At 36.8% G+C, this 26,044-nt stretch overlaps 3 protein-coding genes across 8 annotated transcripts in view; all 3 read left to right on the top strand.

Moving 5' to 3' along the window:
• Positions 1 to 15,919, top strand: part of LOC310734505 (intelectin-like) — a 147,877-nt gene extending 131,958 nt beyond the window's left edge. The window contains exons 2-8 of one of the 2 annotated variants that reach the window (XM_083556637.1): positions 13,112 to 13,210; positions 13,378 to 13,512; positions 13,635 to 13,882; positions 14,701 to 14,859; positions 15,013 to 15,133; positions 15,480 to 15,583; positions 15,674 to 15,919. In XM_083556637.1, coding sequence (XP_083412763.1) covers positions 13,147 to 13,210; positions 13,378 to 13,512; positions 13,635 to 13,882; positions 14,701 to 14,859; positions 15,013 to 15,133; positions 15,480 to 15,583; positions 15,674 to 15,796 — 954 coding nt within the window. In that variant the 5' untranslated portion in view covers positions 13,112 to 13,146 and the 3' untranslated portion in view covers positions 15,797 to 15,919. The remainder of the gene's footprint in view (positions 1 to 13,111; positions 13,211 to 13,377; positions 13,513 to 13,634; positions 13,883 to 14,700; positions 14,860 to 15,012; positions 15,134 to 15,479; positions 15,584 to 15,673) is intronic. The other variant, XM_083556636.1, reaches the window with a different exon arrangement.
• Positions 536 to 8,423, top strand: gpr142 (G protein-coupled receptor 142). The gene is made up of 3 exons (XM_083557671.1): positions 536 to 694; positions 5,598 to 5,781; positions 7,133 to 8,423. The coding sequence occupies exons 2-3, from the start codon at positions 5,643 to 5,645 to the stop codon at positions 8,056 to 8,058; spliced, it is 1,065 nt and encodes a 354-aa protein (XP_083413797.1). The 5' UTR covers positions 536 to 694; positions 5,598 to 5,642; the 3' UTR covers positions 8,059 to 8,423.
• A 2,280-nt stretch (positions 15,920 to 18,199) lies between the features above and the next one.
• gprc5c (G protein-coupled receptor, class C, group 5, member C) lies at positions 18,200 to 25,545 on the top strand. 5 transcript variants are annotated; one of them, XM_083556609.1, is made up of 5 exons: positions 18,232 to 18,592; positions 20,317 to 21,358; positions 22,956 to 23,053; positions 23,258 to 23,377; positions 24,337 to 25,545. In XM_083556609.1, the coding sequence occupies exons 2-5, from the start codon at positions 20,329 to 20,331 to the stop codon at positions 24,367 to 24,369; spliced, it is 1,281 nt and encodes a 426-aa protein (XP_083412735.1). In that variant the 5' UTR covers positions 18,232 to 18,592; positions 20,317 to 20,328; the 3' UTR covers positions 24,370 to 25,545. The 5 variants fall into 5 exon arrangements, with proteins under 5 accessions (XP_083412738.1, XP_083412735.1, XP_083412736.1 ...); XM_083556610.1 differs by lacking the exon at positions 18,232 to 18,592 and adding an exon at positions 19,232 to 19,467; XM_083556611.1 differs by lacking the exon at positions 18,232 to 18,592 and adding an exon at positions 20,163 to 20,187.
• Positions 25,546 to 26,044: the final 499 nt, after the last annotated feature.

The following is a 26,044-nucleotide window of genomic DNA, read 5'->3' as shown; positions in this document are numbered from 1 at the left end:
AATTTTTTATGGACATGAAAATACATATATCTGTAATTATACATTGTAAACAACTTATTTATTTATCTGTATAAATGGTTTATTCGTTGAAATGAGTGTTGGTCAATTAAACGTTTATAAGACTTTTTATATTTTCATCATGAACATATAATTAAATAGATGCACTTGTTTTATAAAAATATAGATCTAATGAGAAAACATTAAAGTTTCACCATTATATTTTCATAGTACTGATTCAGAATGATAAATAATACTGGATACCTCACAATCCAGAAAAAGAACAAATTCTAGGATTATAAACATGCTCAATGCAGCTTATATGTATTTTGAGCCTCCACATGCCCAAAACTTCACTTTTTCGAGATTTTTCGAGACTTTTCTTACTTTCTATTTTTTCACCATCTTTACTTTACACGGTTCAACCCTGCATGCACTCACCCCTCCCCTCCCCTCCCCATCCCTCCTTCCAGCTCTTCACACTCTCTCCTCCCTTCTGCTCTCCAGTTCCTGTCCTTTTCTCACTTGCTGGCTGCCAGGCTGCAGTGATGTGCTTACAATGTGAGTACATTGTCTATCTGTTAATGACTCTAGTCTCATCCTTCTCTCAGGTTCCTGGGTAGGGAATCTAACAATAACAGCACTCAGGACCCTTAAGTCCATATATATATATGGGGACCAGCATCAGGCCCTAAAGGTAAGAAGGCCTCTGTCTATCTTTCCATTACATTGTTCAGCTTGCTATTAGACACAATTTCTGTTCCAATATTTACATTTACTATCAGTACTATTTGTTTTATGTAATCATATGTATATACTTTTCTTAGAGTTCTGATAAAGTTGACAGTAATGTTTTGCTGAATATTTGACTGTAATAAATGTGCTGATAAAGAAGTCACAGCGTTCTGTGCACAATTAATGAAGAGGCTGAAGTTTATCCAGGAAATTTTTGTTAAAAAAAACAGATCAAGAATACAGGAATAGATGAATGCAAAAGTCTATTTGCATGCTATTTGAATGCAATGGACGATTTTTTGTTTTGTTTTAAGTGTCTTTTGTTTAATGTTTAATATACATGCATATATATATATATATATATATATATATATATATATATATATATATATATATATATATATATATATATATTTATATATATATTGTAAACTCCTCTGTGATATAATATGTAAATACATGTCTGTTGATATAGATGTCAATGTATGAATGTAAAACCATTGAAGTGTTAATATAGTAAGAGCTTTATTTAGAGGAAGTTGATTTATTTCAATGTTATCGCTGACTATTTATACCCTCCACCCAAAACTCTTTCAAAACATTCCAACTTCACTAAAATGATTTGTGCTAAAAAATGAGTTGCTGATAGGACACAACTGGGCCACCTCCTGTGTTATGTCATTTTAATGTCCACTCAGAACATGGCATGAATCCAAAGATCACTTTCTGTTAGATGTGAAATGTCATTCCTCAGAATATTACACAATGTATAATATGCACAATATCCTTATTGTTAAGCTGAATGCAATATGAAAAAAAAGTCTTTAAAAATGGCTTTGTGAAGGTTTACAGTTACACAAACAGGTTCTGAAGTATTTGATGGGCATGTATGATATGCAGAAACCTTTATTCAAACCTTACAGGCTTGAAGTAGAACCATATAATAAAGGGTTCTCTGAGAAAAAACATTTGAGAAGCCTATGAAGTTTTTTTTCTATCTAGCCAAAGAAGCTTTTGGAAACCTATTATTTCTAAGAATGTTTTGCGTTCACTAATATTTTCTATTGAATGCACCAATCATTTTTCATTTGAAAGTTGTTTTTATTTTATTTTGCATACAAGTTTCTTACATTTGTGTCTTCAACTTAAAATCAGTTCAGATCAGTTTAACATAAATTTACATTAAGTTTTTTTAATAATCCTTTTGAGAAGCAAAGCAAAGAAACAAAAAAGCTGAGAGGCAGCCTTGATGGGTCAGCAGACCTCACTTACCCTCGGTTACCCTTGATAATGTCATAGCCTACCATTAAGAAAACATTAAATGGTGCAGTGTGTGAAGGTTATCACGGAGGAAACCACTGCCACAAAAAAAAAAAAAAAAACACTGTGTCAACTTTGCTAGAGGCCCTTTGGATGGTCCACAGACTGAAGCACAATTGAAAATAAGCTTGGCATAAATTCATGTGTGTAAAAAGCACAAATACCGCATGCCAAGAAGAAAACGTCATGCCAAATGTAAAATGTGGTGGAGAAAATGTCTCACCGCACGGCTGCATTGTTTGTTCAGGACCAGGACACAAGACCATTAAAAGACCGATTCAATAACAAATTGTCTGGCATTTCTTGAATGATTCAAATCATTTGGAGAAAATGTAGAACAGAATGATGTTATCACGTTGAGATCTGTTTGAAATACTTTAGCGGGATCTGAAGTTGTCTGCCAATTGAAACCATTTGTTTAACGCATTTATAGTAGTTTAAATTGACACTCATTCACATGATCTGTCATTCATCAGAAAGCCAGTGCACTTCAACTCTTTTCCTTCTTTGCATACTAATAGGGACTGTATAGTTATCTCACTGCCCTTGAGCCTGGTTATTGTTTCAGGCATGAATAATTGAGCAAGCTGGGAAGAACAGAATGACTAAAGATAGTGTTCATGGCATCCTACCTCTGGCATTGTCCTAATTGCCTTTTCATAACCTACATGTTAATCCCTAGGCTATCCTGTTCAGCTCAAGATGCATGGTACAATGGCTAATGAAATATATAGCAAGCCGGTATTTATACTATTTCACCCCCTCTAATGTGTTATCAATAATGACTGCACAAGGCATTCATGTTCTTACAGTTTTCACACCATAGTGTTTAAAAATTCATGAACTGCTAAAGGATAACGTAGCAAAGGAGTGGTTCCCAGAGGAATTATAAAAGTGCCCCAGTGCACCAGTTCACAGCTGCAAATACAGAACTTGGTTTGAGCATTTTTTTCCCATGTTTGAGCCACCGCTTTCCTGTTCAAATAGAATTATGCTGTAAGCATGAATGGCTCCAAGCATGTGAACTGGTGCAGGGTAAGAAAACATTGCCCTTGTCCAGTACTGACTGTGAAGTCCACTGTGACATTCTGGAGCCCTGGACATCTTATCTGAGTTATTCCGCATGAGCTTTTATGGCCAATAGCTTTGTGCTTAATCCAATAGATGAAAACTTTAGTAGTGCGGATTTTGAGTCTAATGGGAAAAACCAATGAGGATACCTACACACAAATGGCTTAAACTCACGAAGGAGGAAATTCAAAAATATATATGTATTTAAGTATAAATTTATGTGTATCTGGATATCCTCAGCCTTTAAAGGCAAGAACTTTGATTGCTGATATGGGATGGAAATGTGGACTGACCAAGCAGATTAAACTTTTTCTTAGTGGGTAATTGCAAAACAATGTAACATAAAAACAATACACAAGATAATGTGATGATATATAATAATTATAACTAGGCCTATAAATGCCACATTATATTGCCATATGCTTGACCCCTATCAGATATTTATTTCAATGTTTCCCTTGTTCTTATGCATATATCATCATCAAATCTCTTTATAAATTGTCTCTTTTTTGTTATTAAACAACTGTCTGCTTATTCCATCCACATTTTCTCTCACCAGATTTCAGACACAGGTGTATAAGTCATTTGTGTAGTCTGAATAAATTAAGCAAACCTCAACTCTGACTACCAATAACTTTCCCCACATAAACAGTAATGTATCTTTTAGACTTTGGATTTCATGATCGAATACGCTTCTGACTGAAGTTTCAAAAGACAGATCATCATCAGGAGATACAAACTAGCACAAAATGTTTGCTTTAGATATCCCAATGGAATACATAGTAGCAGTCCCTTGTTGAACTATCACACATTCAAACATTTGAAAGATGTGAAAATTGCATTGAGCAAACCAGCCATTAGCCGGAAGACAAGGGATTTCACCTCCACATAATTCCTGTGAGACATCCACAGTTTAAGACTGTTAAATTAATGTTATTCCCCCATGTTGATCCTTTTCTATCTAAATAATTCAGAAACTGACTTATTTTTATTGCAACTACATCAGGGCAGTTTGGTGCAGTACACCATGTGTGTGTGCTTGTGTAAACAAATTACACTTTGGCTAGTGATAATTAGTGCTCAAGGACATATTGATGCGGATAGTTGATGTAAGTCTAAACCGTTTGACCACGAAGTGTAATGAAGTCCATAAATCAGATACTGTATATCCAACTTTCAATTGTACATCAAAAAGAAAATGCAAATCATGTTGCATGTTAATGTTGAGCCATTGAGTGTGCAGAGCTAAGGAATTGGAATTGTGCACATCTTTTCACCCTTAACCTTCTGACCAGAAGGCTTGACATAACAAAATAAATTGTCAGAAGACAGCTAAAAAATCATTGCTGCTATTTCAATTTGGCTATGCCTTTGTGATTCTGTCCATCTAAGCAATAAAGGACAATGTCCTGTGGCTGTAAATCTGGATAATATTGTCTGTATGTCAGTGGGAGGGAATGAACGACCATTCTATTTGGTGCTTAGTTTTAATGGTTCCTCTACGCTGCTATAATCACCAGCCCTTAGGCTGTTCTAGCAGACCTGTTTCCAAGAGATGCATTATCACCTCATCAATAAGCATTGGCAGTGGCAATTTTTTTGTGTATTTTTTGCAGAGCCAGATTTTTTTAGTATTATAAAGGCAGATATGAGCCAGACCATTATTTACAACTAGGTCGAGTGTAAAAAGCAAATAACTACTACTGAAGCATGATTTCCTTGCTATATTCTCGAGCATGGCAGGAAGAAGCAAGCCAGGTGAAATCTCATTTAGAGTTGATGGAGTAACAAAGCAATAGTGTACGTGTGTGTGTGTGTGTGTGTGTGTGTGTGTGTGTGTGTGTGTGTGTGTGTGTGTGTGTGTATGTGTGTGTGTGTGTGTGTGCGTTGGTGGTTGGGTGTTCAATCATTGATTCAGACCATATGCTTGATAATGAAAAATGATCACAACTAGATCTAAATGGGTGTAAAATCACTTGCATTCACAATTATTAGCTATTGGCTCTTGTTTCAGAAGACAGATACTGAATTACAACCCATTGTTTTCTTAAAAATGTCTTAGAACTGTATTAGGTTACACCGTGAATGCAGCGGAGTTATATAGAGAAACACTCGGCTGATAATCGATCTGTTCCTGCATTATTAAGTCATGTCCTCCATGTTCCATCAACCCAGGCCATGTTGATTACATTATTAAGCAATTCTTTTTAAAGTCCCATATTATATATCAACTTTACTGATCCCAAAGGAAATGATTGTACTAGTTGCTCGAGACAATACAAAAAAGTGAAGTAATCAAATTTAAATAGACATACAAATTAATTAAAATAAAAAAATTCTACTAGACAAACTGTTTTAACAAGCAATGTCATGAAAAAAATTGAAATATTTCTTAAAATATGCAATTAGACACATATTTGTAATAGACTGTTGTAATTCAGACTTAAAGGCTAATGATGCATCCTTTTTTGCAGCCCCCAACTCATTCTCTATGGTGCCACTGGAGAATTTTAAGGGCCATGATTGACTGGCACAATGACACGGTGTCGAGTCACCAGGATGAGGAGCCAAGCACTGATGAGTACCGTAAATCAGATTGTGTTCTTGGCTACATCCCAGTTATCTACTACAGCATCTTGCTGTGTGTGGGATTTCCAGGTGGGGAACTTGATCATCTCTACTGTAAATGCTGCAAAATATTTTTCTTCATTGTGACAGCATCAATCATACAAATACAAATATTACTAGAATACTAATATAAATATTAACCTCTAAAAAAGAATTACTATTTGGCAAGAATCATGATGAATAAAGATTCCACATTTTTAAAATAATGCGAAACTTATGGGAGGCTGTAAACATGTGTAACTGTTCATCTGTTCATTATTAATATTTTAATAATTAACATTTTGTTTAAATTACACACTGTACTGGTTTATAAATAATGAAGGGCTAATTTGTCTTCCATAATAAATAATACATACCATATGACTTTTTTGTAATAGTTTTTTTATTTATTTTAATGTATAATCAGTGATCAGTGACAATCGGTCATTATGCCAACCATTTTGTTCCTGTAGTTAAAAGTATTTATGCATTGAAAATTCATGAAGAAAATATTTTGTACAGATTTTTTAATTAGGAAATACACAATGAATGTACTTATGAAGCTAATGAAGCTAACTGTCAAGTTCTTTGTGTATTAGCAGACAAGATGATTTGGCCTTGAAACTGGTTATCTAGCACGTGGAAATTAAACTTTCAAATATATCATTACATTGCTCAATAATAATTCAACACACAACCTACTTATTCACCACACTCTTGTAGTAAGTTTGTTTTGCGTGTTAGTTATTAAAGCTAACATGAATAACATGCTGACTTGAGCCTTTACTGCATACAAGTAACAACTGGCAAGTGCTTTCCTAAATTTTCAAATGCGCAACATTTTCAGTAAGAGACAAAACATGCAGTCAGTTCAAATTGTATTGCGATGTTAATTTTGATGCCTATAAATGATTACATAATATGAAAGACTAGACTTTTTTATTGAGGAATGCGAAGTAAAACTTAACCAAAGCATCCGAAGTTTTGCAATGAACTTTTGATGTGACCAAACTAACAACCACTTGGAAAGCTTTGAGATGCATAAAAAAGCTCTAAATGCTCTTACTGGCAATCTTTTATTGTTTTTTATGCATTTCAAGAAGATATTTCAAAAGTATAGATACAATGACTCAGTAACTGTTCACAGAAATTGTCTAAAAAATGTTCTTTTACCAAATCAGGCTGCCATAAATTGTGTTGGAAATAGATTTATCCCCAGTTAGAACAGAACTATATATATGTATTTGTGGGACTGTCTCAACATTTAAAAATGTTTTAACATTTGGCATTTCCTTGGGAAACTTGTAGATCTCCCACTTTTTGCTTTCACGCTTAGTATACTTTCTATGTTTTCCCTGTTTCCTTTACCTTTCTGTTGTTAATTACTGCTTCACTTTTCTAGTTAACATCTTAACGCTGGTGGCTCTGTCTCGTTTGACTGCACGTACCCAGAAGGCCCTGTATGTGTACCTGATGGCACTGACCAGCTCAGACCTGCTCAGCCAGCTCTTCATCATTTTTGTGGGATTCCTGCTGGAGACAGCTGTGTTCCACCGTGAGGTACCAACAATTCTACTTCGATCTGTCAGTGTGCTGGAATTTGCTGCCAACCATGCATCTATCTGGGCGACTGTGCCACTCACTATTGATCGCTACGTTGCACTGTGCCATCCATTACTCCATCGGCAGATCAGCTACCCAGCACGGGCACGGCGCATCGTTGGTGTGGTCCAGGCATTGGCGCTGGTGTCTGGTGTCCCTTTCTTTTGGTGGTCAGACATGTGGAGGGTAAGCCGGCCACCCGGTACAGTTGATTCTGTCCTCATCTGGACTCATGTGACTATCATCTATTTCTTGCCATGCAGTATTTTCCTGGTGCTCAACTCACTCATAGTTCTGTGTCTCCGAAGACGTCAGCACAGATGTCAGGATGAATGCAGGCAGCAGCATCTCGCACCAGCAGGCAGGCTGGGAAAAACCACAGCAATGCTTTTAGCAATCACATCTGTGTTTGCAGTTTTGTGGGCACCACGTACAGCTGTGGTACTTTACCACCTTTATGTTTCATCAGTGCACAGAAACTGGCGGGTACACTTGGCATATGACTTAGCCAATATGCTAGCCATGCTTAACACAGCAGTGAACTTTTTTCTCTACTGCTTCGTCAGTAAACGCTTCAGAGGAGTTGTGAAGGATGTTTTGCTTTTGAGAGGGGCACAACTTCATCCTCAAAGGCCCTGCCATCAAAGACAGGCTTCTGCTAATGCCTCGAACTCATCTCTGTCTAGTGGTGCCATGCGCTCTCATAGACATGCCAATATTGTTTAGGAATGTCTTCTTACACACTCATATCACCTTTTAGACAAAATACATTTATTCTGAAGTAAAAAAAAAAAAAAACACAAATATTTGAATATGGAAATATTGCCAAACATGATTAACCTGTTAGCAGTCACCACCGCTTTTGGGACTTACAGCTGAAAATGACCTTCATAAATTTAAATGTAAACAGTTCATGAGAAAAGTGGGCTACATACACAATTTAAATATATTTGGAAAGACAAACTGGGCTTTACTGTCAAATATTGCTCAAAAAGATAATGTTATAAATAATGAAGTACCTTGAATATAAATAACCTGCATTGAACATGTTTTAATTTCAAATAAAAATACATGAAATCAGTCCTGGAGCAATCCAGAAAAGGACTTGGTTAAAAATTTAATTAAAACATTTTGTCATTTACTAAAATTATATTAATACTGGTACTAATGGATATAAAATGTCAACAATAGGTAAATATATTCTGTCTCACAATTGTTTTTTTTGTTTGTTTTTTTTATACAAGGAAATACATTTTCTCAACATTAAATTGTGTTTTTTAATAATAAAATCAAATTTGTTTTTTTATCTGATGAAGCTGAAGATAACCTAAAACTACTTTGTATTGGATTTGTATCAGAACTGTGATACGATTCACTGTGCACGTCCTTGAAGCAGAAGTTATATATCTCTCTGTAAAAAAGAAATCTGATTTCCAAATATAGCTGTATCACAAAAATAGATGCCCACAATCTCCTGGATAGTATCACATTATACACTCTTTCTTATAGTTAATGGTTTTCTTATGATTTTTTAAACCAGGCCTGTGGCACCTGCACCTCCCCAAGAGAACCAAGGTGATGGAGAGCTACTCTATTCCTCTATGCGTGTAATTTATTGTGCTGTGTTCTGTAAGGGATGTTCAGAGCTTGCATGCACACTGTGTATAGGCTGCCATCTATCACCAGAGTGGTCAGTTAAATTAATATAAGGGTTTAATCAGTACCAAATGACATTAGAAAATTAGAAGATTCAACACAACACTTTACCTTTACCTATACCTTTTAGCCAGGTATGTGTCACCTATGTCAGTGGTCCTCAACCTTTTTTGTGCCACGGACTGGATTGATGTCATACAATATTTTCACGGACTGGCCTTTAAGTTGTGGCGGATAAATACAACAAAATAAAATTATACGACCGGCATAAAAACTGGTATTTTCTAAATATAATAATAAACGTGTTTTTTTGTTCATTTTGCTCACTTGGGGGTTTGAATTTAGCGGTAATGTATTATGTGTTAGCGGCCGGAGCAGCTCCTTTAAGAAGGTAGCAGATGGAGGTAAGACATGTGACCGAGGCATCTTGACATGCATCAAGAATGAGTTATAGACAGGTGTGGGGGAGAGAATCTGGTAATTTTCCAAAATAAAACATCTTTTAGAATCAGATAATAAATAAAATGGAAATAATGTAAGTTATGTATTCTTTCGGTACCAATTGATTGATTGCAGGCCTTTTCAGAGCATGTTTCGTGGAGCAAAGAGAGATGATGCAGCACTTTCCCATTTGTAAGCAAACTGCATCTGCCAGCCATGTTGTTTATTCTTGGTGATACAGGACTCGACAGAGCTTTCAGTTTGGAATGCTTTCAGGTGCATCAGAAACGATGCTCCCCCCCTAAGCAAACACTTTGCATTCTGCATGCACAGGTCACACCGAATCACACACATACAACCACTCTTTTACTCTCTCTATCTCACACACATATACAAACAAACATGTTATGTATTTGATGGAAGTCATTAAAACAAGTCATACAGTTGGCTAAAGTGAGTCATAAACGGATACGTCGTAAACAGCTAATTCTGCATTGGAGTGAATGCCACATGAACATGTTACATCTAATGCTAACAATAGCCTGATATCAAGGGCATGGAGTAGGAAAAGAGTGAAACCAGTAAATAAGGAACCCAAAGATTCATGGGAACATTTTCTGTGTTCGCTATAAATGTTTTTAAATCTATTTCTGAATGTTGAACATTTTAGTTTAAACCAATCCTGCCCTATGTATCACATCTACTTTGTGATGTTTAAACTTCACTTAGAAACACCTTGTGCCCCATGGATGACCTCTTTCTCCACTCTATACTCTCTGATTAGTGTGTTTGACTTCATATTTTTCTCTCTTCACTCTGGCAAACCAGATGTTATCATCTGTAGCCTCCCGCTGTATGTCAAACATAGGCAGCGGGGAACATAGCACATCAATCACTAAGCTCCTGATAAACAAAACAGGGAGAATGAACAAATGGGTCTAAACACTTTACACAATAAAGTCACAGTGCAGGCTCAGACTGGAATGTGGACATCAACTAACAGGGCGCTCTTCGGGTGACACAGCTGCCGAACGGAGGAAGAGCACACATCCTTAGCAAAAAAGAAAACAGAAAAGGGACCGGTTTATAATGAGCAGTTCAGACACATACTGTATCTGTGAAGTACATCATGGATTTCAGGCATCTCAAGTTCAAGCAGCTCTTTGTCCGTTGTGCTTTTATAGAAGAGTAAATCGTACAGCTGATATGTAACCATTACTGGCACTTGATTTGCATTCATCCAGTGAGCAAAAAGACTTTTAAGAAGACAAAAACAATTCCCTGCCAAACGTTAATTGATTCTTGGTTTCAGATCGTTATTTTAAGACATGGAACAGGCAAACTGATATGAACCTAAAAGAATGATTTTTTTATCAATCACGTCAAAGTGGACCAGGAATGATTTCAAATGAATCAGAAATGTTTATTATTATTATTATTATTATTATTATTATTATTATTATTATTATTATTATTGAATTTTAACTAATTAAGGTTACACCAGGTAGATCCTAAAATAAAGGTTGTACAACAGTGTTCAATAATTCCTATGTAAATATACAGTAATTATACTGAAACTAAACAGAAGTAAATGAGTAGCATTATGTTAACATCTATTTGATACTATTAAATACTAATGAATACTGGGTAAATGTGTAAGCAGTATTATAATAATTGTAAAGTAATATTTCAAATTACTTATTCAGTTATTCTACCAGGAGTAATTTAGTTTGTGTGACTTCTTCTTCCTTGTATATTGTGGCTAGTTTAGAGAAAAGCCCGACAGTAAAGGTATCCTGGATTATCATAATCCACACTAATCATCTATATTAACAATTAGTCATCTTTTACCTAACTAGCCTTTACTGTCACAGATCATTATCTTTTAGCATACAGTCCCCCCAGTCATTATGAAACATTTAAATGACTAATCTCATCACATTGACTTATGAGTATTTCCACATGGTGCAAGTGACATTTTTAGTGCATTGTTGGACAGACTTTTGATTTATATCAAAAGAAAAGAATGAAATGTACGGGCCAACTTTTATTACAAGAATTATACAGGCAATGACCCAGAATATAATACACAAATATGCTATTGCATTACTTATGTATACTGTTGATCGTTGCTTTTTTTAGTAAAACAAATCAATACATATAAATTATTTCCTGGTGTATTATATGCTAAATAAAGCTATTATTTCTTTGAGGTTAGGAAGTTTGAATTGCCGGTTGTTATTTCTGATGTTAGATATCTCTTGTAATATTCTTATAAAATGTTTTCAAGGACTTGTGACATGATATACTGCTAAAAATCCAGAAATTACTGTAATGAAAAACATTTACACTATTTAGCCCAGTCTTTGGTTTGTTTTCCATTTGCTTAATGACCCTGAATTCACTTTACTCATCCGTGTAAATCCTGTGAAACAATGTTTGAACACTTATTTTGTACACTTGACTCAGCATGAAGCACTTGCATAAATGCTTTATATTAAAATAAATAGTAGATACATTGGCTAAATTTTACTCAAAACACCTATTTTGTGGACTGGCTACTCTAAATCCCTTATAGAATTTCATGTGTGTGTTTGCATGACCTTCTGTGATAGACTAGCATGATTATTTCTGCACACCTATAGTTACATAGGTGACTTCTGCTGTGGAACACAACACAAAGAGCTATATACAGTAAATAATATACAGTATATAATACTACGAAAGTGTCAGGGAAAATGAGAATTTTCATAATATGCCCTAAGCAATAATGCTAGCTAGCTAGCTAGTTTGTTGCTGTAGTGTCAATTATGTACAACTTAACTACAGTATGTACCAGAATACAAATAAGTTGGATGGTCACTTGACATTGTATACTGTACGGTCAAAAAAATAAAATAAAAAACTTTTCCAACTACACCCATTCTATATTTAGAATCAGCTTTGCTGTTACAATAACCTTTACTTGACTCGGAAAGCTTTCCAGTAGATTTTGGAATATGGTGGTGGGAATTTGTGCTCATTGAACCTTAAGAACAGAGATGTTGGCCACTGATGTCAGGTGAGGAGGTATGGCATGCAGTCATCCCAAAATGTATTATCTTTATAACCTAAATTTATGCAATGGTTCAATGCCATGCTGGAACAGGTTTGGACATATTAGTTTTACTGATGAAAAAATAATATTGTGAGAAAATACAAAGACATTCAAGATATTCCTGTGCTTAGAACTTTATGCCAACAATTTAGGAAAAACACACAAATATGTACTGTGTAAAGGCCAGGGTAATTACATACTTTTGGCCATGTCAGAAATATGTCCGAGCCTGATCTGATATAATTGCGGTAATTTGTTTTATTTATTTGTTCTTATTTAGCGAGATGGCATTTTTCTGCAAAGTTACCCTGTCTTTATACATTGTGAAATTTCAAACCTAGACAAGTTCGCAATGTTCGCTATCACAGTGAGAAATCCATTATGTGTCATTTGTCCCACTTATTTAAACATTTAGAAATGTCAGGTATTGCCAGCATACAAATGCTAGAACTTTACTGTGTGTTTAATGATTAGGTCTAAATATTGAGTAACAAATGAAGTTCCTGATCAAAGGGTAACTCCAACGGGATTATAAAAGCCTGAACACACAAACTGTACGAAATTAGGAGAAGCATCAGACAGAAAAGTTACTGACTGTTACTGACTGTTACTGCTGCACAATGATGCATAGAATTATCTTAATAATATGTGTTCTTGTGCAACACCATCCATTTTTCTGTTCAGGTAATTTTCTAAAAAGGTTATGTATTGATATTGGATTGATTATATATTGATATGTATGATTTTAGATTTAGCTTGCTGTCTTGTTTTTTCCTGTTACATGCCAGTTAGCAGTCGTCTCTCTTACCTCGCTTTAATCATTTTAACATGTGCTTTGTTGTATGTCACAGGAGGGGTGGTTACTCCAAAGCCAATAATTGTAAATGGCACCTATTTAAACCCAGAGCTTGGTAAGTATCATGCCAGGTTAAGAACCATCAGTCGGAGTTGCCGTGACATCAAGGAGAATTTCGGAGTTACAACAGGTGAGAGCATTCCCTGCATAAAACAAGTGGCTAAGCAACAAACCATCCTTTTTTTTCATACATTAAGGGAAACATAGTGATGTTACATGCTAACAGTAGATGCTCTGTTTTTTTTTTTACAGATGGCGTCTATTACCTAACCACAGCAAACGGTGTGACGTATCAGGCATTCTGTGATATGACCACAGCTGGAGGTGGCTGGACACTGGTAGCCAGTGTGCATGAGAACAATATCAATGGTAAATGCACTGTAGGTGACCACTGGTCCAGTGAGCAAGGAAGCGATCCCAAACGCCCGGATGGTGAAAGAGCTTGGGTGAACAGTGCTACATTTGGCACTGCAGAGGGAGCTACCAGCGATGACTACAAGGTATACTATCATTATTTATTTCTTTATTATGCAAGGAAGGCTAAAATAATGCGAATTGTAGGGTGTACGATGTTTTGGTGACAAGGTGAGGGAGGCGAGATTGAGATGGTTTGGACATGTGCAGAGGAGGGACATGAATTATATTGGTGGAAGAATGCTGAGGATGGAGCCACCAGGTAGGAGGAAAAGAGGAAGGCCAAGGAGGAGGTTCATGGATGTGGTGAGGGAAGACATGCAGGTAGTTGGTGTGAAAGAGGCAGATGTAGAGGACAGGGTGGTATGGAGACGGATGATCCGCTGTGGCGACCCCTAATGGGAGCAGCCGAAAGAACAAGAAGAAGAAGAAGAAGAAGAAGAAGAAGAAGAAGAAGAAGAAGAAGAAGAAGAAGATATACTACATCCAGTTGCTATCTTCATTGCCAGAAACAAAATAAACCTCCACTGGTATACTGTAGATAAACCAGCAAGTGCTAAATGTAAAATATAATTACACGATTTTAGCTGAATTCTTATATGCATAAAAATCTGTGCAGCTGTGACAGTACCAGAGTTTCAGTAAATTGTTTTTGGGTGTTACATTATCACAAGCTATTCTTGCCTGCCTGTAATATCTTATATAGGTTCAACATCATGTTGCAGAAATCACACATTGCACAGCAATAAAATAAGGTTATTTTAAAGCATCATTTCAGTCCTATATTAATTTGTGTATAAACTCATTCATTTTTATTCAGGAAATGCTTAACCCTAGTTAGGGTTGAGTTCTTTTCTTAATTCTATCAAACTTGTTTGAAAAAAGACCGACTTGTTTCTCATAGAATCCTGGCTACTATGACATCACTGCAGACGATGTAGCAGTGTGGCACGTACCTAATGATGCTCAGCTTCAAAACTGGCCAAGCACTGCAATCCTGCGCTACCACACCGAAACCAAGTTCCTCACCGAAAATGGTGGAAGTCTGTACCATTTATTTAGGGTAAAGTCGCATTGTGTATACACCCTGTATTCCATCTTGTACTTGGACAACATCGTATACACATAAGCCTGCTGTAAACTTTAAAAAGAATAAATTAAATGAATTACTCTTTTTAATGTTCTCTTTAATATTTCCTGTGTCATCATTTTCCAGAAATATCCAGTGAGGTCTGGAGAAGGAGAATGTACAAATGACAATGGACCATCTGTCCCAGTGGTGTATGATACAGGTGACAAAGATTCAACAACAAAACTCTATGGCCCAAGTCTTAGAGGTTTGTACCATCATTTCTGAAAACTCTACAAACTGTGGATATAAAACACAATAAACAGACATTTTAGCTTATTATGTAATAATGAATCATTAACTTGCTTATTTCATGTAGAATCTCTTTATTTCAATACACAATCTAAGATTTTTGAACAAATTATTTAAATACAATTCTGTTAAAAAGCTTAGCAATAGGGTTAGGGTTTTTTGGAGGCTGTTCAAATGTTAAGAACAGTACCAATTGACTTTAAATAAAACAGATTGTAGAAATATGTATATGATGCACTTCAGGATGTGTTTGTTTATAATAAGTTATTAATCTCATCCTTTTTTCCATTATTAAATGATAGATAATTTTGAGCCTGGCTTCGTCACCTTCAGAGTGTTTAATGAGAAAAAAGCAGTGATGGCTATGTGCTCTGGGATCAAACCACAAGGATGCCATGCAGAACATGTAAATGATTTATTCTGGGTATCAACACATCTATGTTTTTTTATCACTAATGCATGTGTAAGACTAATTTATTTTTTGTACATTTTGCAGTACTGCATTGGTGGAGTAGGAAACCTTGAGCAGTGTGGGGATTTTACCTCACTTAATGAACTTCCTGCAACAAACTCATCCAAGGAATTAACAGAGGCAGCAGTTCTGATCTTCTATCGCTGAAAGCCTTCGATGAGCCTTCTATAGCACTTTTTCTAATTCATTTGGTCAAACTAGTTCTCACTTCAGCTTCTGTAAAATGTTTACATTGTGATTAATAGCTATATAAAAGTAATTACAACTAAAGTTGACTTGTGTTTCTTTCACCATTAAGCCTCTGCTTTAATTAAAAATTTTAATTAAAAAAAACTTAATCTAAAAATTTCAGAAACATGCTTTCACACACCCACCACACCCACACACACACACACACACACACACACACACACACACACACACACACACACACACACACACACACACACGCAAAGAAAAACGTTTAAATTCCCCACTAGATGGCACTTTACATCCATTAATCCTGCCAAACATTCAACACAAAACTATTTATAACTACTTATAGGCCTAATACAGCAAAACCAAATTACAGTTGCTGGGCCCTTGAGCAAGGCTATTAACCCTCATCTGCTCAGCTGTAAAAATGCTCCAGTCTGATGTTGAGCCATAGAGTGTGATTAAAAGCATGGAGTGGTTAATGTAAGATAGATATGTAAAGTTTAGGGTGCCCTGATAGAGACAGGAATAAAGCACACACAGTGAAGTAGCATACAAAATGTGAATCTATATTGGGAATATACAATAAATGGCAGATGCTCCGAATAAGGTCATCTGCAGAATGCAATACATGTAAATGTAATATTGCTCTAAATTGATTATCAGATGAACCATATAACAATACTCTATCAGTCATGTATTTGCATTCTGTACTTCCTGCAATTCCCAAGAGTTTCTTGTGCTTCAATACAGTGGCACTTCGAGTGGCATTTAATTTCAAGATAACCACAAAAGGGAAGGATAAGATCTACTTTAGCTCTTGATCTACTTTAACAGGAGAAGGCTGAATCTACCTAAAAGTAAATGCAGGCAAAATGAAGGAAGAAAAACAGTAGTGATCCAAAGAAGGAAAAGGATGTAAGCACAGCGGTTTAATCAGGCACACAAAAAAAACAGACAACAGATACAGGACAGAGAGGTGTGTGTGTGTGTGTGTGTGTGTGTGTGTGTGTGTGTGTGTGTGTGTGTGTGTGTGTGTGTGTGTGTGTGTGTGCTGAGTGAGGAGTGACAGCAGGCAAATATGGCCCTTCATTTCGCATAACATGAACAGGAAATAGGTCCTATTGAAAGGATCAGTGGCTGTTAAGGATTAGTGTGAACACTATTATGAAAGAGAGAGACACTGATTTTCTTATCCATTAACAATTCATACATAGGATATTATGTTATATCACAAGATGTCCGAACTTTCAGCATATGCATTTTATAATATTACATGCAAATCCTAGAATTCTTTATTAAACTCTTTGCCTTCTCACTGTAAACATTGCACAGCTGGTTTGACTTGTATTGCAAAATCAGATTTATAATAGTATCATTACTAGTATTTGTATTAGTACAATTAGATTTGGTAGTAGAATTTTTTTGCAATAACAAGACATCAAGGTTTTATTTCTACATATCATAATAAGTGTGTGTGTGTGTGTGTGTGTGTGTGTGTGTGTGTGTGTGTGTGTGTGTGTGTGTGTGTGTGTGTGTGTGTGTGTGTGTGTGTGGTGGGTATGTTTACAGTTTGATCTTGTTCACGGGTGTACCGAGCAATAAATTTTTACAAATTTAACAACAGACTGATCACAGTGTCACATTTGCTTTAAATCAGAGTTGCCCAAACGTTTTCCTACGAAGGGCCAAAAATAAATGTTGCATTATACCAAACATCATATTATAATTAAAACCGGCATGTTTTTTTTCTTACTTATCATATCGGATTCATATTATTTTAAAGTAAATAAATAAATATATAAAAACTGCTTTGTAAAGTGCTCAACTAATGGAGTTTTATGTTAAAAGTTTTAGTTCAGTGAAACGATCAGAAAGAATCCAATTCATTGTACAAAGCAGTTTTCCCCTAAAATTGAAGACGATGCTATCTAGGAACCTTATATTTGGATAAAATAATCACATTTTGTGAAATCATAAAATCTCATGGAAAAAGTATTGGGTTGGTTATAAATGTGTGAATAATGCTAAAAATCGAAATATTGCTTATTCACATGTTAAGCTGAAAATTAATCGGTTTAACGTGAATAAGCAAGAAAAACAACTTTCTGGTCATATTTGACTTTATTTGACAAATAAAGAAGGTGTAAGTTATTGAATAAAGCATGTCTCTATTAATACATATATTCAGTGACCTCTAATAAGAGACATGAAGCTGGCCTTTATTTTTCGAAGGCATTTGTTTTCCTCTTTTTTTTTTTCCAAAAGTCACCACAGCCCAGGGTTGTGGTGACTTTTGGAAAAAGTCACCGTCACCACAGCCCAGGGTTGGTCACCTAGTTGAGGCTTCACTGAAGTGAGGATGAAGTCATGTTGCTCGTCGCAGGAAACGCAGTGCACGACTTCACTATGCGCGCGCCCGCCCCCGCTACGAGCGCGCCCGCCCGCACGAGCACGCGCCTCGTTAGTGAAGTAGAAGGTTCAGTAAAGAGCGGCGGCGTGTTACAAAACCGAGCACACGGACCGACACTTATAAAGAGATATGAAGTGAATTTCCAAGCCGTAAATCACTTAGAACCGTTTAAAATCTTTTTTTTGTGCCTCTGAGCCATTTTTCCCGTCTTGGAAATGTCCAATGTTTTTTTTCACACACTGAATTAAAGTGATTGAGAAGGATAAATACAGCAGACCTTCTGTCCTCCTGAGCAACGGAGCCGTTCATCTCCCACCACACACAGCAGCGTGCAAGTAAGTAGCGTTTCTCTCATCCTTTGTTTCATTTAGTGACTTACACCATCTTTTAAAGACACACAATTAAAGGCAAAAGTGTGACAAGAAAGTTAAGTCTTGTATTCTCTCTCTTTTTTTTCTCACACTGAATTAATTGCTTTAGCTTCACGTGTGAATACGTGATTATAGCCGAGCAACTTTTCCGTCGAGATTATACCATTCAGAATATTTGGCCCAGTTTTGATTGAAGTGTCTACATTTTCAGACAGGATCTAGATTTTGTTTCTATTTGTCTAAATCAAACACAACCTCTGTTTTGTTAGGAACGCTACTTTGTTGATTTACGCAGGTGTGTGCTGAGCTTTTCTTGGACCCGTCTCTACTCTAACCTGATTTGCTATCGCTCAGGGAATTCGTGATCCTATTGGTCCAAATCACTGTCTGTCAAACCAGACGCGTCTCCGATCATAATTTTTAAAAACCAAAATGAAAGGGTTTATATATATATTTTTTTTTAAACCAAATAACATTTTATTTTGATTACATTTTCATAAATGTTGAAAATATTTCCGGGTAAACTCTGTGTATTAGGTGTAATTACTGTTATAGTTTTGGATTATTAAATTAGGTATAGATTTTTTTTTTTTTAATTGTCATGGAAATAATGAGCATTACAGGTGTTCGGCAATAAAGGCAACACCCAGTTCTGTGTATTTAGTTTGTTGTTATGACCTCATACATGCAGATCAGAATTGTAAAAAACGGAAGTGACTAATGTTTTGAGAAAAAAAAACAAAGATGGTACTGTTGTAGTGGAACAACTGTAAATCCTGAAGCAGTGTTGCTTGGAGTCTGAGCGAAGAGAGAAACAGATTCAGCTTTTTTCTATCAAGGTACAGTGATCCTGGGTTTTTGGGTCTCCAATGTATGTTTATTGCTTATTTGTACTTAGTACTGTGGGTTTGTAACGAGCCAGGATTGCACATTGAGTTGCATATGCATTTATTTTACTCGTGTTATTATATTTTTTACCATTTTCATTGCTTATCAGAAAAATCCTAGAGTCCCACAACTTAGATGATTTGGCAACACTGGTTTATGATTAACGATCAACCAAGTGGGTTAAAAAAGTCTGCCCTAACGTTTTAAATAATCAACCAAATCTGTTCATTTGTTTGAATCAGTTTCTGCTGTCAGACTTTTTTGGGTTTTTTTATTTCCCCCCCCCCCCATTTATGTTACAATGGATGTAACATGACTGTAACATCTATTGATAATTTTGTCTTTTGTAAGAATTGACCTGTTTTTTTTTTTTAAAACACGTGAAAGACCTCACCAAAAAAATAAGCCTGTTCTTCTCACTAGAACAAGCTTCAAGTGTACCCTTGAAAAACAGTCAATGTTGTGCAAAACTCATGAATGATTTACGGAGCTGTGTGGATCAACTCCAGGTCTAGATATTCCTGTTCTCAGAGCGAGACCTTCCGTGCTGTTCCCACAATCTCACGCTCACAATCGCACATCTGGGCAGGGCACCTCTTTAAAGCTTGTACAAACATGATAGTTTAATATGATTGTTGAGATCATCTTTAGTATTAGATTTCCTACTTTGGGTGTGTTGTGTATTTTTTGTTCGATAATTGCTTCTTTTTCCAAAGCTCAGTTTCGTGTTCTTTCACTGTTTATCTTTTTACTTTTTTCTCTTGGTTAATTTTTTGTCTGTTATGTGTTTCTGAACACAGGTGACCTCAGCCATGGGCTGCTTTGCTCCCAGATTGTTTTGGATCCTTCTATTTGCCCAGCTTGTTGCACTTTTGCCTGGATCATCAGGGGCACCGCAGGGCTGCGGATCCAACGTGAGCTCTCTCTACTATAACCTGTGTGACCTTGGTGCAGTTTGGGGCATCGTGCTGGAGGCATTTGCCACCGCTGGAGTCGTGGTATGCCTCATACTGATCATGGTTCTCCTCGCGAGCATTCCATTTATGTCAGACAATAGGCGGCGCAGGTCGGTATCACTGGACGCTGGCTTACTTTTGGGCACTCTGGGCCTTTTTGGGCTGGCATTTGCCTTCATCGTGGGCAAGGATTTCGCCACGTGTACCTCACGTCGCTTTCTGTTTGGTGTGTTGTTCGCCGCTTGCTTCTCATGTCTCCTTATGAAAGCTGTCAATTTCAACATTTTGTCCAGGCACAACAAGGCACCCCGATCTTGGGCACTCTGCCTTGGAGCCTTGGCTCTTTGGTTGGTCGAAGTGATCATCAACACAGAATGGTTGATTATCACCATGGTCCGCCAGCCCCTTAATGTCACCTCTAGTACCCCTGGACCATGCATGATTTTTAAAGAAGACTTCGTAATGGCTCTCATTTATGTAATGGTCCTGCTGGTAGCTGTGTTTGTGGCATCCATATCAATCCTGTGTGGCAAGCACCAGCACTGGCACAAAAATGGAGTCTTCATCCTGCTCACTGCAATGTTCTCGCTGGGCATTTGGGTGGCCTGGATCGTCATGTACACTTACGGCAATGGCAAGCATGGCAGCTGGGAGTGGAACGACCCAACCCTCACTATAGCGATTGTCGCTAACGCCTGGGTGTTCCTGCTGCTTCATACAGTGCCCGAGCTGTGCCAGGCGACTGACGACTTAGACGAGGTATCGGACCTTACCACTGATGTCTATACAAACCAAGGTGTGGGTTATGAGAACATCCTGAAAGAGCAAAGTTCGCAGAACATATTCATGGAAAATAAGGCCTTCTCTATGGACGAACCCAAAGCAGGTACACAATCTCTTACACTCCTTGTTGTTTTGCTCTGTGCTTCATAGGTGGTTTCTAAGCTGCTTTCATAAGCTGCTTTCCTGATTTTTGTGGTCAGATTCCTAGCATTTGTATAATGTGCAAATTAATAATAGGATAAACGTCATACAAACATGTTTTAATAAATTCACAATCGTAGAGGGTTTTTAACCCTGTTGTAATGCAAAGTGAAACTAATTATTACCCTGAAAAACCCCACACAGTCACGGCTCATTGGTTAGGTGATGTATTTCCACCGATGAACGCTGAGAGTGATTTACTGCAGTAAAACATTCACCAAGAAACCCTAAAAAGTGTAATGGGTTAAATTTACCTTGAATCTTTTAATCGTTTTAGGTAATTGGAGCAGGATAGCATGACTTTTAAAAACGCATGAGGTACAAGAGGTACAGAAGGCCAGATTTTGCAACTGCTTGCTGCTTACGCTACCGAATTTGATACGCTGATGTTTGAAGTCTCATATCTGTAATGGTAGAAGAGCGGAGTCTTTAGAACACATTGTTCTGCAGATGTCCTGTCTATCCTTTTCTCTCACACCCTGTTTCTGTCTCATTGTTTTACTCGATTGTTCCCTCTTGATCTTTTTATTTATCTTCCTTTAGCATACACATGCGGTTCATTCAGGACAAATAGGAAAAAGTGGTATAATGCTGTCATTATGGTTTTGTAGTGTTTGCTAAGCCATTGTGAGTTCGAAAACAAAACTGTTCTGCTTTGTAAAAGAAATGCAGAAAGTCATTTTTTCCATTTTAGCCCAGTCCCATCCCTGCCCATGCACACTGTGTGCCTAATTACTCAATGAAAAGCAAAGTGAACACACGCTGGCCCTTGTGTAATGGGACTCAGTACGGCTGATATGATTCACAGAACAATAATTGAGATCGGCATGTTTGTTCCATCATATAGACACGGTCATGCCAGTCAGGTATTTCATGGCAGGAAACGGCATTCCCTCCCAGCATCCTATCCATCATACCCATTTCTAACAAATCCGTCACGGATTTGAAAAGTACGGATAACGTACTTTTTCCTACGAACATATAACGACATTTTTGGCTCTCTGGGTTTTTCTTGAAGCTCAATACATTATTAGCGATCTAAAAACGTGTTTTTTCATGTTATTTTGTTTTATTATATATTTATAATAATTTTTAATCAGCTATTAGACAACCCTATATCTAACTGCTTGTTAGTTCTTGTTCTTACTCATATAATTACAGCTGTAAACTGATGCTTTCCGACCAGCCCTTTGTTTTTTTTTGCAGTTTGTCATTTTGGCAAGCGATTACAAAGATCTCTCTACTTAAGAATTTCACAAGCCTCTATACTGTTACTACAGAAACGATAACATTCAAACGAGTTTGTTGATGGAAATGCATCCTGTAGCGGGAAATTCTGTGAGAGCTGCTGAATGTTAATCTGTGTAAAACAACCTGTTTTCCTTTCCTGAATTTCCTTGTGAACAAACCCATTTTAGATTTCAGAAATGTCCACTCGGCAATTTCTCCCAGGGTTTCTCATGTTGATTTTTTATTTTTTTTTTTCTGTGTGTTATCAGCTAACAAGCCACTGTCTCCATACAGCGGCTACAACGGGCAGATTCGCGGCTCTGTGTACCAGCCTACAGAGCTCGCGATTATCACCAAAGGAGTGAATGTGAGTACGATTTGCCAGCCCTGTTTTGCTTATGCAAATTCACATGACACTGCTATTACTGTTATTACGTAGCGTAGTTGTTCTAACAAGAGAGACCTTTTAAAAGCCTTGTCAGAAGAAAAATATATTATTTATATAAAATATATAACGTGCTACTTCTTTCTCACACACGTGCTTTCTCCTTCTTCATGCTTGTGACTTTAGCACCAGATGGACCATTTTACCGATACTTCGATCCCACGAGCCTCTCTCGCCTCTCCACTCAGTCAGAGCGGCAACATCAGCCCGACCCTGTCCGACATGGGACAGAAACCTGTAATTAATGTATGCAGCTCACACGATCAGGGATCATCTTTCCAATTTCCTTGCATTGTTCTTCTGAGTCTCCTGATTTACTCATTGTCATCACCTCTGTGGCCTCCCCCACTGATTTACCATGCTCTTACTCGTTCCTCTATCTTTCTTCACTATTTGTCAGGAACCCCTGATTTCCTGCTTTGTTGTCCAGTCTATCCTGATTCCCTCTGTTTTTCCATATCTTTCAACATCCTCATCGTTTGCTCTTGCGGTTTCAAGTTCCATTCTGGAAATCTGTTTTATTTCTTACTTTCTTTCTCTTCTAACATTTTTGGAGGTGATTTTCTGCCTTTATTATCTGATTTGCGTTGTGTGTATGTCTGTTTTTGTGCACAGAAGTACACAGAAGCACTGAGTAAGAGAACACTAATCCCAAGTCAGTTTATAGGCACATTCCTACTTGATTTGAAGGTGGTGCCATCTGGCATTCTTTTTCTCCAGTTTAATCTTCAATACCTTTGTGTCTCACCTACCTGTTCCTTCCCTAACAGATCATTTCTGTGCTTACGTGTTAGAATCTGTTATGTGTGGATTTAAGTGTAAGTTTATTTGACCCTTTATAGATAATGAAACATTTTTTGGGCCATAGATTATAAATGACTATAATTGGACAATAGAGTGCTATATTGTATGTGAAGGACAGTACGTGTGCATCAAAAGGTGTTAGAATAGTTTTCTAACACCATACAGACTTTTAATGAGGTTTAGAAAAGGACCAGAGATCATCTTAAACAGTTTTCACATTCCCACCAAACATATGCCATGTTACAGGCATTTTATTCATTAATTAATTATCGATTAGACTGAGAGTAAAAAAAAAAAAAAACGTAGACACAATGGTTAACATTTAAAATATACATAACTGTAAGCGATTATGATACAAGTGTATGGAAATAATAAATATTCTCTCCTGTTTCTTTCTTCAGGGAAATGGCTTGCACTGGAAATCGCAGTGGTGAATCTAGCCAAGACTTCCTGAATGCCTTACTCTGCTGTTTCCCCCCCCCTCATCTATGTTTTCATTATGTTTTCACCTTGGCCATGGATCTTTTCTCAGGCCAAAGAACTTTACAAGCTTCATTTTGGAATGGCTAGGAGTCCATGTGTCCAGTTAGAGGCAACATGCGGGCAGTTTGTCCCCAGTGATGCTGAACTGGAAATGAAGTCCAGGAGTTGAGACTGCCCAGGTGGATAGTGGACATGAAGTGTATTACATGCTGGCCGCCTTAGCTACTGCGCTACTATGCATTGTAAGGAAAGAAAAAGCATGTACGATGAATGGTTCTTCACTTTCATACTTAATAATTGAAATAATCAGTCTGACACTTTCAGCAACGGATAGCAACAGTATTCTTGCTTGTTGCTGAGGTAGCACTCTCAAGAGTACATTTTTGAGATCATTCACTCGGAAACATGGATGTAGTGGACTTACTGTATACAATATTTGAAAAAATGAGATGTAAGCTCTGAATTTACACTACATGCACACACAGTAAAGGTCTGATCTGCTGCATACAGTAATGTTTAAGTAGTGAGAGCATCACTATGCATGCATTACCTTTAAGTTTAATGGTACAACTGGGCCAAAGGTACCAAACTGCTCATTTAATGGTAGGAACTGTTTAAGATAAGTCCTGTACTATTGCTATGTATCTTTCAACTTGTAAAGCTCAGTTTTGAAAGACCCTCCTTGTATCTTGAGAGCTTGAATTTACTTTGTGCCTTTATAGTATAGTACACTTTGTGACAGTGTAGATGCAGCAACATCTCTGTACAGTAGATGTCTTATGATTACTGTACTTTTAATTGTGCCTGATTGAAAGAATGTTGTATTGTAAAATTTTAATGCAAAAATGTGTTCAGTATTGCAACACATTACACACAGGCTTTTCTTTAATGATTGTCATCATTCTGGACTTTATAGGTTTGTGTGAGAGAGTATGTGGTATGTGTGATGTGATTATGTACATACCATGCGTCCTCGATACTCGCGGGGGTTGCGTTCTATGACCCCTAGAATCGTGAGGTTTTGACTCTCTACATATACTGTAAAGTCATTGTGAATTATTTGTCATAAATGTTTTCTTTACTACTTTAAATGAATGATACAATAATAAAATAATAGTTTTTCAAAAGTTTGTATGTAATTTATTAGTCGCAAACTCTATTTTGAAATGTTAAGTCGAACTTTCGAGGTCGCAAGTGTCAAAGTCGCGAGTATCGAGGTTCCACTGTGTGTATATGTGTGTTTGTGTATGTATTTTGTTTGTATGTTTTTAATTTCCATCGAGACAGTCAGAGACTTGACTGTGTGTGAAAGTTTCAGCGTAGTCTTCAGGACAGTTTATAGATAAGATCCCTACGAGAAATGTATCTAATGGAAAAAATTCCCATCCGCCATAATCAGCACCCACATTATTTCCATAGTCTCATCAGATAAGTTTCACTTTCCTACATGCAGGTGTAGATGTGACTGTAAGAGTGGGGAGGTTACATCATCATTTTTATTTTATTTTTATTTTAAATACAACCAATTCCATAATATTTTTTACATATTATATAATAAATACATTTTCAAGGCCTTTTCTATATGTTTTATATATAGTTGTGGCCAAATAACATCTATAAATAACA

The sequence above is a fragment of the Silurus aristotelis genome, assembly GCF_946808225.1.
Source record: "Silurus aristotelis genome assembly, chromosome: 12".
Taxonomy (NCBI): domain Eukaryota; kingdom Metazoa; phylum Chordata; class Actinopteri; order Siluriformes; family Siluridae; genus Silurus; species Silurus aristotelis.
This window is presented reverse-complemented; position numbering and strand designations above follow the sequence as displayed.